Raw genomic sequence first — 13,901 nt, forward strand, 5'->3', positions numbered from 1 at the left:
TGTCAGTAGAACACAGACATTCATTTAGAAAAGTAGAAAGTCTGAATGTTCGCGTGATTAATCTATTGTCGGCTCTTATCAGTGACTGCAGATTAAATGCGACCTCAATAATCTTTGACTACCCGCGGGGCAATACGGTATCTTACACCAAGCGAAAAAAAATATTAAAAATGTATTAAAAAGATAGTATTAGAAATAGTTGTGACGTCACATGGATTGTGAAATAATAATTGTGATGTATTTCACTAAGAAAACCCCGTTGCTTATCAATCTGTGTGACGTCATGACAGCTCATGAACCTAAAAAGATGGCGGGTAGCGTTTTCGCGGCAAAATTTAACATGTAAAATTTATTGCACTTATCGATCGAATAAAATTTTTGATTTTATTTGGTAGTTTATTATTACTTTGGGATCAAATTAAGACACTTTCCAAAAAAGGGTAAAATACCCTATTGTGATTTTAAATATAATCAAACGTTTAGACTCAAGGTACATTGGTGCAATGTCAAGCGAAGCTACAAACAACGATTTTTTTCTCAAATATTCAATACTTGCTGATGCCTGCGACTTCGTCCGCGTGGAATTAGGCTTTTAAAAATCCCGTGGGAACTCTTTGATTTTCCGGGGTAAAAAGTAGCCTTTGTCACTCTCCAGGTCCAATATCTTCACGTTATACTTAACTATATAAAAAGCATGTCGGCCTCCTATTCGGCCGGGCACGCACCAATCAAATATAAACATTGTGAGGAAACCTGCATGCCTGAGATTTTCATGTTCTCAAAGATATTTTTTGAAGTCTGCCAATCCGCATTTAGCCAGCGGGACTATCGCCTAAGCTCTTCCAATTCTGAGACAAGAGCCGTGTTTAGTGGGCCGGCGATGGGTTGATCATGCTCACGTCTATATGATGCGGAGCATAGTACGATTCAAACGTAAATGCGCCCCTGAAGTTTGCGCACGACGTTGCACAGAACATACATTTTGGGTGTTCGAGGTAGCGGGGAGGGTAACAGCGCACCGGCAGAAAATAATTTACTTAAATTATCGTGTGTTAAATAAAAGTGAATTTAAATAAACCATTCTTGTATATTTCAATAAAATTATATAAATTCAAAGTATACAACGTAGAAAATGAAAATGATTATGCAACTTAATACAAAGCGACGTTTCATAGTCAATTATCGAATTATTATTATTATATGTATTTAAAAAATAATAGTTCGACGCATTTTTTCAATAACGGAACTAGGGTACTTCAATTTATTATGCTTTATTCATATCATAAGGCACTATGTAATCAATGCATATTACATTAAAAATTGTAGTTATTTAAATTGTACTTAACAAGGAATGTGAACACACACACACATTATTTGTCACGTAACAGTTGGTGGTTCGTGGTACGTAAAAAACCCTGACAAATAATATTATAATTATGACTAAAATAATAGGTACTTAGTACCTATAGAGCAAAATATGAAAAGGTTATTTTTATTATTAACATTTTATGCTGAATTTATGTAAAATGCTATTGTTAAAATTAAACTACATAGTTCTAACTTTAAACGTCGATCTTTCGTATTTATCCTATAAACAAAAATTCATTTTGGCAGTTTCCCAACTTCATAAAGATAGGCAGCAAAAAGTTTGATCTGAAAAAGAAAAAAATATTACAATTTACAAAATGTTTGTGTGTAGGTATCCAATGTGTACGTGCTATGTACTACGTTTGCTTATTTTCCGACGGATATTCTTTTAAAATTTTGGCACAAGTTTCCTTTTTATGGCAAATATTTCCATCGAACACAGGAATCGATTATGAAAAATTCAGTCCAACAGCAAAAATCGAAATAGCGTCCACTTTGTAAAATTTTTACAACAGCTTACGTTTTTATGATCAGTAAACTCAAATATTTTTATTTATTTATTTAGAATTCTTTATTGCACACACAACATTTTTACAGAAGTAATTATAAGATACAGAAGAACTATACTTTATAACAGAATATTGTTTTTAAAAGGTTTTTCTAAGAATTCTGTCCAATAAAAATTAAACGACTTTTTTAACTTTTGGCGATTGTTTCCTTTTTTATGACAGCAGCAGCGTATTTTTTTCGCTGGCCTCTTGCGGTGTGATCTTTAGGGGATCGAGCCGCCTCCACGAGTCCACGGGACAGTCTGTGAGCACGTAACACTTACCCCCTCGATGTAGTTGCGTACGTTGAGCTTCTCGTTCTGCGAGTGCGCCATATCGTCGCCGGCGCCCATCGGCAGCAGTAGTACGTTCTTTCCGCTGGCCTCTTGCAGTGTGATCGTTACGGGAATAGACCCTCCTTCACGAGACATGTCCGGGTCAGTCTGTATAAAAATGCAAGTCAATATCACAAAAGCAAAAGATCATATGGATAAAAAAGTACTATGGAGCACAGAAGGTTCTCGCGTCAATAAGTAGCCGCAGCAAACCACAGTACTCATTCGGTGACTCGTAGATCCCAGCCTCAAAAAAAGTTTTTTTTCAGCACTCCATTGAGTACCAGCAGAGTACCTGAGCAAGCGGGTCACCTGATGTTAAGCGATTACCGCCGCCTATGGACATTTGCAACACCAGAGGAATCGCCAATGCGTTGCCATTTATTCTCTCAACTGGTCACTATCTATGGTGAGCGTTCTAGCTTTGCATATACATACATTAATTCTAGCTAAGCTGTTCGCTGTCATGCACTAATAGTTAGATTTACTTACGAGCAACTGCGTGATCTAAACCCGCACATTAGCAACGCTTACCTGTCACGCAGTCCATTATTAGTTACGGATTTAAGCGTTACTTAAGTGCGGATTTAGGTCATGTGGTGCTATATATATAGCCTTGGCACATCACTGCTGCAGTTCTTCCTTAAAATCGACTGCTGCGCATTGTTCAAGTTTCGTGTGGCGGATTAGTTACCTGGTAAATGAGCTTGGTGGCCCTGGCGGCGGCCTGGTAGTGCGGGTGGTCGGGGTCTTCGGTCCAGGCGCGGCCGCTCTGCGCTGAGATGCTCATCTTGTTGGGAGAACCACGCTCGGCCCACTGCACGTAATATAAACAAACACTTTAATATCCGGAGTTCATCCATCTGTTTGAATGGGGATGATCAAATAAAGGGTCTTCCAAAATTCGTAAAATCCACATTCACTGCTAGGTAGTTTGCTATCTATTTTTAATTATTGATTTAACTAAAAAAGTACGCCAAATAACGTCAAATGTGTATGACGTCACATCTGTGTATTTCATACAAACTGCCATACTAAGATAAAAGACGTTTGATAAAAAGTCGCTGATTTTACTAGTAGTCATCATCCCTATTGTCTAGTTGTGTATAGTGTCCGACCCAAAGGCGACTTCTGGCTGCAGCCGAAGCCGATTAATCCGCTATCGCCACAACCTTCAACCGAAGTCTTTCTTCACCTCTTCCATTGCGCTCTCGCGACATCGTAACAGTTCGTTCAATTTTGGCGCTTACTAGAAAATTACTCGGTTTCGATCAATATTTTGGCTGAATCCCGAGACCCTTTTGGGGATCTAATCAGGATATATGTACCCGTATGCCGTAAATATCTTAGTACCTCTCGAAAACCGGAAATTAAAGCCGGTAACTTTCAAACAAGATGCCATTAGGTCCATTTAACTCTTAAATTTAAATCTTTATCTTATAATAGGTATATAAGTTCAAAAAAAAATTCAAGATTCAGTATTAGGATATCATTTAATCAAGTAAGTTAAATAGAAAAGCTTACGTAAGAAGAATAGCTCATACCTTTTTGTTGATATAGTCAAACACCAATTTTTCGACCTCCTCTGGCTCCTGGTTTGGCACTATCCGGATGGAGAATTTACCGACTACTTTTCCTGGAATAACGGTCTTCGCTCCCACTTGATGGTGGGCACCTTTAATTAATGGAAATATATTATCATCTAATAATAATCTCTATCAATAAATATGTATATATTTAGATAATGCTTATTGAGTTGCCTACCGAGTTCAGGGAGACCAATATACCAACACTTGTACCAATGAACTCGGAGGGTAGTAAGTGATATAAAAGATTTTAAAACAAAGCTCAAGGATGTAGGAAGGAAGCTCAATATGTGAGAGATCTGTAAATGTTTAAAAAAGAACATTTGCGTATCCGTCATATATCTAACATTCATTCTATGATATTGATTTTACTTTATTTTCTTTAAGTACTATTTACCTACTGTAGATACATTTTGTAAATATTGTATTTATTAAGCAATAATCTAAATATATAAAAGGAAAAGGTGACTGACTGACTGACTGATCTATCAACGCACATCTCAAACTACTGGACGGATCGGGCTGAAATTTAGCATGCAGATAGATAGCTATTATGACGTAGCGTAGGCATCCGCTAAGAAAGGATTTTCGAAAATTCAGTTCCTAAGGGGGTGAAATAGATAGGTTTGAAATTTGTGTACCTAGTCCACGCGGACGAAGTCGCGAGCATAAGCTAGTATAAATATAAGAGCAATATCTCATCAACAAAATGTTTTTCAGTTTGACGGCTTTCTAATAATAAAGTTTGAATATAAATATGTAAAACAATATGTTTAGTTTATAGCGTGGCAGACTTGTGGCAGTTGCGGCTACAAAACGTGGAAAAAATGTCGCTGACATTTTACTAAAGTATTAATAAAACTTTTCCATTAAACACATTCGTGCCAAGTAAAATTGGCAATTGTGTCTATAAAATATAGAGGAAAACAATAACAAGTTGTTTCTTTGAAGATTGGGTTCAATCAATTTGACCTCCTCAGTTCGAATTTTTCCTGTGTTCCAGCAATCTTCTAAGCGATTTCAAAAGCGATATTGTTGTTTTTCTAAGGGAAATTGCGTCGAAATAATAATGAACGTATTAATGAATACAATATAGGTAGAATGATTACCATTCCCAAATAGGTAAGTACTTAATAAAATGCTATTGTACAAAAAGACAAACTATAAGGCACTTATCCCACCGCAGACGACCGCGACGTTCCACGACTATACCCTATTCGCAGAAAGAAGTTAGTATAGTGCTCTCTGTGTTACGTAATCACATACAAAGAGGCAAAAGTCTCTAACCATTTTGAGTCACCAACCAATCGTGCGTAATGGAGAGAGCGCTATACTTCTTTCCACTGATAGGGTGTAGCTACCGCCTATTTTCGCGCTTGTACTTCGTAATAAACGTACACTCGATGCATACTTACTACGTATCAGTAAAAGAGATAAATAGGTATATCAGTTGATCGCTGACTATGCACACTGTTGGCGAGAACTTTCTCTTCACTAGTCTGTCGCAGCAACAAGGGCTATCAAAGAAAAACTCGCTCAGCGACGCTCTCTTAGCGGTCAAAACAATTTGCGCAGTTAATGTATGTCTCAAGTAATAACCCGTCGTATTCGCACACTCGTTGATAGCCCAGCGACAAAACAGTCCCATACTCGCTTCTCATTACTCACCAACTCGTTTCTAATTTTCAGCTTAGTTCGTTTATCGCTAATCGTCAGCAGTCAGACAAGTGGCTTATGTAGATTAAGTTTATTTTTAGAAAAGCTTGTATCAACTATAGTTGATTAAGTATAGTACGCGACAGGTTGAAATGGCAATCGGGGAGGGAACGTCCCACACACCCGCACAGCCTCCGCGCTACCCCAGTGTCGGCCAGCGCGGGTGACGTGCCGGTGTGCGGGGCGTCCCCCGCCTCATACCACAATTGGCCTCTCAACCTGTCGCGGACTCTACTTACCGGTACCTTACCTTTGACTACCTTACCGGACTATGAGACCTCGCAGATCCTGACAGGCCATGGATGCTTCAACAAGCGCCTGCATGACATGTGCCTCGTGGAGAGTGGTGGTTGCTTGTGCGGACTGGCGGAGGAAGACCTCCACCACGTCTTGTGGGAGTGTGCGCTGTACGAGGACCTCCGGTGCGCCCTGCTGGACGGGATTGTTCGCGAGGAGGAGGGTCCGGTTCACTACCAGGACCTCGTTGCCTCGGCGGAAAACTTCGGCAAGCTACGGGAGTTCGCGCACCACTGGCACAAGAGGCGGAACAGCTCGGACCGTGATCGTGGACCAGTGGGTGTTTGAGGAAGGATCCGGACCGCGGGGCACGCGGGGATCTGCGTGTTGTGTACGTCTGCCCCAGAAAGGGGAGAAAGACCAATTAGGGACAAGGACAGGAAAGAAAGAATTTGTAGGGAGTCAAGAAGGCGCCCCGGGAAAGAGCCACCGAGCAAGTACCGAACGGGCGCCCTCCCGCGTTTCGGCCCATATAACCGCGAGGTTGGTGGGGCCATGGGAGGTGGTGGTACCTTACCTTCAATGCCATGGAGAGATAAACTGGGATACCGCCAGCGGTGCATTAGGAGTTGCTCTTTAACAGCATTGTGGGGGAGCTTATAAGCGTCTATGGACTTTCTGAAAGACAGAAATAACTTTTGATCTTTAATAACCTTAACTTACAAGTCCTTAAAATTTCTTTTACAAGACCATTTCCTTTCTTACGGCCGACATTAATAATGATTTAACCAATCTATCCTCATCTATCTGTGGTTAAGTACCTACACTTATCTTATAAATACTTAGCAACCTCGTTATGTCTGTTAAAAAAATCGAAATCAAAGTTACCACAGGATTTTTAAAAACCTACATCCACGCGAAGTCGCGGGCATCACACGGGTATCCAAACATATATAGAAAAAAAAACCGGCCAAGTGCGAGTCAGGCTCGCGCAATGAGGGTTCCGTACTACAGTCGTATTTTTTCGACATTTAGCACGATAATTCAAAAACTATGATGCATAAAAATAAATAAAAATCTGTTTTAGAATGCACAAGTGAAAACCTTTCATATGATACCCCACTTGATATAGTTACTTACTTCGAAAATTGAAAATACTAATTATTAGTTCATGACCACAATTTAATTTTTTTTTGTGCCCTAACCCTAAATTCACGGTTTTCAGATTTTTCCCCAAATGTCAGCTATAAGATCTACCTACCTGCCAAATTTCATGATTCTAGGTCAACGGGAAGTACCCTGTAGGTTTCTTGACAGACAGACAGACAAACAGACAGACAGACAGACAGACAGACAACAAAGTGATCCTATAAGGGTTCCGTTTTTCCTTTTGAGGTACGGAACCCTAAAAATATAGAAAATTAAGATAATATTATCTTATTATCAGCTCATATTTGCTTTATAGAAATCAATCGATAAAATTACCTTATCTTGTTTGTTACCTAGCAATTTATTCCTGAAATAGGTACCTATCTCGTATCATAAATTATAACTATCTCAAATTCCATATTATATCTGATAACTTGATATGTATTTGGAGCGAAAGCGTAACTTATTTTGTAAAGCATTAAGTGGATGTTTAATAAGATAATGTTCTAAAGCTACTAATACTGATTTTAAAAATGCCTCACCACTAAAAACAGTATTTTAAGTAGGGTGGGCCGAAGCCTTCCACCAGACCAGACCATAAATTTAGAAATTATAAAATTCCAAACTCCTGCCAGGATTCGAACCCGGGACCTTCCACTAATAAGTGCTTACCACTGCGCCAGGGAGGTCGTGAAAATAAATATAAATACAAGTAAATATAGCGATAATTATTTAACATACCTGTATGCTTCAGGGTCGAAATCAATTGTATTGTAAAGTTGTTTTTCAGTCTCTAACAATGGAGCAACAGATTTGTACATATCTGTTATGAGGATCTTGCCATCTTTATCGACCAGAGTGTTCATGAGACATATTAAATCGGACATTGCTGAAAATTAAACTAGATTATTTAATAACTAAATACAAGGATTCAAAAGTTAAGTAATTCAAGTAGCAGTATCATAGAAATAGTTATTTTTAAATATTTTTATTATTATTTTACTATAGATCGAGTGTGTAGCATTCGCCAATGATTGTGCCTTTAAAAAAAATCTATAACCGGATGCAAACATCCTGTTCACTGTCTGATTATTCTGATATCTTGTATGCTAGAATAAATAAATAAATGCTATAGTAGAAAACCGAAGTAGTCATAGAACTATTTGTATGGTAGCTTTTATTACATATGCCATTGATATTTTTTTTATATCCGTATTTTCACGGATTCGGATCGGATGAGTGCGTGATCGCTCTTAGAGTTCTTTTTTCCTTTTTAGGTACAGAACCCTAAAAATTAGGATAGTGTCAAATTGTTGAGCAATTATACCTAAAAACGGCTATTGATACAGAATTACAGTAATGTGAGCACAATAAATCATTGTTTGGATTTTGCTGATACTGATATGTTACAATCATACATTTTATCAACATTTTGCTATTTACAGCTTTAACTTGATTACGTTAGTTATTGCCTGACAATAAACATCTGGTAGTTTATAGCCTTGCGTGATCGAAATCCGCACTTAGTACACATTTAAGACAAAAGAAAACTGGACACTGAATGATCTAAAACTGCATCTAATACACATTTAAAACATAAAGAACAGTCCAACAGACTCCAACTTCTAAATAACACAGATTTTTTAAGAAGATCACACACTAATTACGGTATTAAGAACGTAACTTTTAAAACTAATGTTAAATTACCTACAGAAGTAAACATTTTTAAAAGAGACAAAGACTTTAGTTTTTAAAAATATCTGAGTCTATTGCCAAATTAAATAAATTATGTACATTTTACATATAAAATAAATAAATTGCCATGTACATTTTATAGTTCTACCTTATATGTTACGATTGTGTTGTTGTTCACCACTGTGCCAAACAACATTATTATCTTAAGTTTATGTTACTGTTAATTTCCCATTGAGTTACTTTTTTTCAAAATAAATTCTTTAACAACAATAATAATATCTATTATTGCACAGCGTATTATAGCGCTTTGCAATAATTTACTACTTAAGTTACAATTAATCATAATTCATAATGTACTATTATACATTTAAACTGACCACTTCTCTTGTAAAAAATATCTCAGACTTTCAAACAAAATGTTTGTATTCATACTTTGAGTTAACTCAACTAAGTTATTCTTATTACATTTTAAAAATAATAATAATAATAATTTTTACCCAAAAAACTTCAACAAGTGCTTTTGAATCTTCAACTAAGTCTACTGCTGGTTATGATGGCTCTTCCTACTGGGAAGAAACAGCAAGAAACATGGCTTATTCTTACATTATTATTTTCAAAAGTATCACCCATAGTTACCTATCTTAGTTATAGTTTAGTTATAAATATTAATTACCTTCATAGACAGTTCCCCCGTACACTCCACTGTGCAGATCCATTTTGGCACACTCAATTTCCAAAAAGTAATAGCTAATGCCTCTTAAGCCATATGTGATGCAAGGCTTAGTGGTGCCCAGCCAGTAGTTATCAGAAATGCACACAAAATCAACTGTATCAAAGAAACCTTCAGGCTTTAACTTTTCCATTAGCAATTCATCAAGTCCTTGTGAGCTAGATTCCTCCATACACTCAAATATAAACTTTAAATTCACTGGCAACTGTTGAAAAAACATGAGAATCTAAGTCTGAAACATATAAAACATATTTTGAATTCACTCTGACTTAAGACACTGTTAAAATGAGACAGCATTATATCGCTGATATAAATCTCTCCCATTTTAACTAGAACTTAAGTCTGAGCAAAGTCAAAGTATGGTCTATAGATCTCATCCTAATTAAATTTTAACACAATTTTTTTCACTGCTACCTATGGCAGTAAATACATAGTATAAAATACTTTATAGGTACTCTGTAATATCTGTAATAAATGCTATATGCTATGCTATGGGTAACATACCTCAGATCCAGTATTTTTATAAGCATTGATGGCATGGAGCCAACCCAACACTGGTCCTTTGTCATCTGTAGACCCTCTCCCAAATAACTTTCCATCTCTCTCCACTAATTCAAAAGGCTCGGTGTTCCAACCATCTGACTTTAAGGCTGGTTGTACATCCAAATGGCCATATATACAGATTGTGTTTTTTTTAGGATCCTAAAACAAAAATATAGAGCAGATAAAAACTTAAAATATCATAATTTAATTAAGTAAGATAATTAAAAAACTGATATTAATTTTACATTTAATTTCAACTTTCTTTATATAACACTAATTTAAAATAGCAACTGCTACTACACTATTCTCATCTTCAACACAGTTATCGTAAAGATTAAAGAAGTTAACTATTCACAGGCAAATATAGAATTAAATATTTGCTATTTATTTCACAAGAAGTGAAGAAGAAAACTTATTCTTATTATTTTTACTCCTTTTACTTCTGGTCTAGTATGAGACCTGTATCAATATTAACACGCGATACGCGATACAGCATTCCTGTATCGAGGAAATATTGATGGTATTGACAGTATCACAATGTATTCAGATGTTCTTGAAATCCTGCAATACTAGAACCAAGACACAATATTGATAGTGTTATTTTCTATGACTTCAGGTAACGAATAAATAACTTACGTTTCCCAAAACAGCAACAAGAACCGGGGGTAGTTTCACTTGTTTACCCTCAAGTGTTTGGAAGCCAATATCCCTAAGTTCAGTCGACGCACCGACTTCTTTCAACTTATCCTTCATCCACTCCACCATACGGACACAGTCATCGCGGTGCTTAGCGTCACTTGAAACCGATGGAATTGCAACAGCCTCTTTTAAAAGGCTTTTATATGATTCTACATTCTGATCGACGTACTGAAATATCTGCGGTAAGGCCTTCTCAGCTGCCATTTTCTTTGCTACTTGTTTGCTACCGACTGAATATGGATAACAAAAGGGGCGGAATTTATTACTTGATGATGCTATCACTGGCAATCTACAACCACTTAAAACTCGTAATGTTCTTGTTGTAATCAAAGTAGCCGACATTTCAAACTAAAGTTGAACTCGACAGTGACATTTAAAACTGTCAAATTGACAATCTAGTGACATATTTATTTTTTAATAACGTGCTCATTGGGCCTGGATTCCTGCTTTACGGTTACGAAGCTTTACACAATCTATGCTTTACACTGAATTTTACGGTTTTTTACTATACTATCTCTATGGTTTTTTACTAGACTACGGCAAAGCCAAAAGGAAGGGTTATGATTTTAGCAGTCTGTGTATTTATTTTTTGGTCAGGCTTTATTATTATAATATAATCAATTATATAAAAAATGCGTTTCTCTGTGTAAATATAACTTTTCACGACCTGTCCGTTTAAACATGGTTTAAACTCTAACCGATTTTGACGATTAAACATAAGTGCAAAAATTGTATCTTTTTTGCATATAAAATCTAATCATATTTATTTAATGTAGGACAACTAGTGTCTCTTATGCTGCGTTTCTGACTCTACCACCGGTTTGGAATGCGGATTCTACTGAGAAGAGCCAGCAAGAAATTCAGCAGTTGCTCTTTTCAAATCGTAAAAAGTTTACCTAACATTACAACTAAGTACACCATCTTATCGGCTCGGAAAGCAAGATAGGTACATAGAAATTTAGAAAAGTATATCTATAGTACAGTACGCGGCCGAATGTAATGTTAATCGACCTTTAGGAGATAGCTAGAGCACTGCCTCTGTCGGTGCGACCGACAAAACGTCATATAGGTATGAGTGACAGGAACAACGCTCTACAAAGCCGAAATGTCATTCTAAAGGCCGATGTACGTAATGTACATACATTTCTGCCGCGTGCTGTGACTGGTTTATTATAAATGCATATCGAGTTTTTTACAAACCCTGCTTTTAAAGTACTTAACTACCTGTTTAACGAACCACACAAAATACTCCTTTGCCGTAAAAGCGGCTTCTCAGTAGTCTGAACTCGAAGCGTCATATTGTGGCCCTGCAGGCTTCTACACTGGTTTGGTTTTTGGGAGCATCATAACATTTCGCTCTCGCTAGAGATAATATTCTCTAATCTATATTTAGCATGCACAACTCAAGCAGAGTATCATCCATGTATCATCAGGAAATCACTTAGAAAATAATTCCCATGAAATAATTTCCTACGAAGTAGTACTTAGAAATTCTTTGATAATTTCATATTGAGTTCCCCAGGGAAGTATAATAGGCCCAAATCCTATTAACTGAAAAAGGAAAAATAAACCCTGCTACTTTTTAAGTTATAAATGCCGTGTACAGTCCGTACAAAACTTTAAATGACTCCTCACGCGCCATTTTTAACCGACTTCATAACTCTATGGGTCAACTGTCATGTCGAAAGTACGTTCACCTTTAAAATAAGGACTATTGTAAAATCCTGTGGTAAAATCATACTTTCGACATGAAATTAATTTGACACAAAAAGTTCAAATGGCGCGTGAGGAGTTAATTTTTTTGCATTGTATAAAAATATGCCACTTTGACTATGAGACATGAGAGGACTATGACATAAAAGTGAAAATGTCGGCTTTACATACCTAATTATAAATTTTATTCATAAATAATCTAAAGATAAGCCTATTTAAAATGAAAATTGTATCTACTGGTTAATATTGTTACCGAAGGTCATTAAGTTATGGCCATTGAAGTAGGAAGTAATGATAGGGGTTTATTTATGGCTCAAAACAAAGTCAACAATTTCTTGCATTAATACATTATAATAGGTACCTATCTACCTACTAATATTGCTAATAATGTTCTGTGCTACAAAGAAATAGATTTCGAAATAATCCAAGCGTAATAGCAAATAGACACTACCTAATAATTTTGTGGCTTACCACAACTTACGTGGGAGGAATCCAAATATTGTGTCATTTTCCGATCCCACCAAAAAAGTAATGTATACTAAAATAATAAAAAATAATAATATAATAGACCACAATCAGAAGAGCGAAAGATATTCTAACAAAAATAATAAGTATCAGTATGATTTTTTTTAATGAACGCTTTTTGTTTTCAAAACATACTGATTTACTTCCCACTAAATTTCCAAAAGAACCTGGAAATGAATGTAAAATATTTCTTTACTTAGACGTTGAAAGACACGAGCACAAACACAATTTACAGATTCAATCTAAAACGAATAAAATGGTTTGTGAAGTCTCAATTAATGATGTGCTAAATAATCTAGACATATCATTTTCTGAAACTAGGGAATGCATTGGTTACTTCATACGAATTTATATAGATTATGATCATTATCATTATAAAACAATAAATAGGATGATCACCACATCGCTAGAAAAAAGGTGCAATAGCTCTTCTTATATTTTAACCAGTGATAAAACCAGAGTCTCCACTAGTATCTCCAAAATCACTCATGCGCAAAATGCGTGTATTCTTTTAGTAGAAAAAGATTTAAGATATTATACTAATATTCAAGTAACAAGAAACAATGAAATTATTATGGATAAAAGTACACTTGAAAATAATTACGTGCCTGAAACAGCTTTGTCTCCAATGTATTTCAAATGGTATTTTCAAAATATTACTCAAGGCTTACGTTTAAAAAGCATCTTCAGAAACATCAATATAAACACGATAAGCATATTACATGATAATATATTATGTCTTATTTTGTGTAAAGCTTTCACATGCAGTAGTATAACGATAAATTTTATTTGTCCCATACCAGTGGAAGAACATTGTGATTTAAGTTACTGTATGCGATTGATTTATAACACGAAATTGGTAACAACTGACGATGAATTGAATTTTATTATTGAGCAGACTAGAAATATCGTGAAAGAAGATAAAGCAATAGCATTTCAAGTAGAGGTATCCCATCAAAGTACACAAGCTACCCACATGAAAAAATATCAAGATGTGGACACTAATACAGAATTGGAAGGAGATTTGAGAACGGAACATGATGTGAAATTACGTGAG

General features: G+C 36.0%; 1 protein-coding gene across 1 annotated transcript; it reads right to left on the minus strand.

The window, feature by feature from the left end:
* Window positions 1-1,067: 1,067 nt before the first annotated feature.
* Cndp2 (Cytosolic non-specific dipeptidase 2) lies at window positions 1,068-10,969 on the minus strand. Its single transcript, XM_034968211.2, has 9 exons — window positions 10,544-10,969; window positions 9,869-10,066; window positions 9,308-9,569; window positions 7,681-7,828; window positions 6,368-6,468; window positions 3,796-3,926; window positions 2,946-3,068; window positions 2,201-2,359; window positions 1,068-1,653 (listed from the first exon to the last, which is right to left on the minus strand). Exons 1-9 carry the CDS (start codon window positions 10,946-10,948, stop codon window positions 1,603-1,605), a joined length of 1,578 nt encoding a protein of 525 aa, XP_034824102.1. The 5' UTR covers window positions 10,949-10,969; the 3' UTR covers window positions 1,068-1,602.
* Between the last annotated feature and the right edge of the window lie 2,932 nt (window positions 10,970-13,901).

The sequence above is a fragment of the Maniola hyperantus genome, chromosome 4 (assembly GCF_902806685.2).
Source record: "Maniola hyperantus chromosome 4, iAphHyp1.2, whole genome shotgun sequence".
In the NCBI taxonomy this organism is placed as follows: domain Eukaryota; kingdom Metazoa; phylum Arthropoda; class Insecta; order Lepidoptera; family Nymphalidae; genus Maniola; species Maniola hyperantus.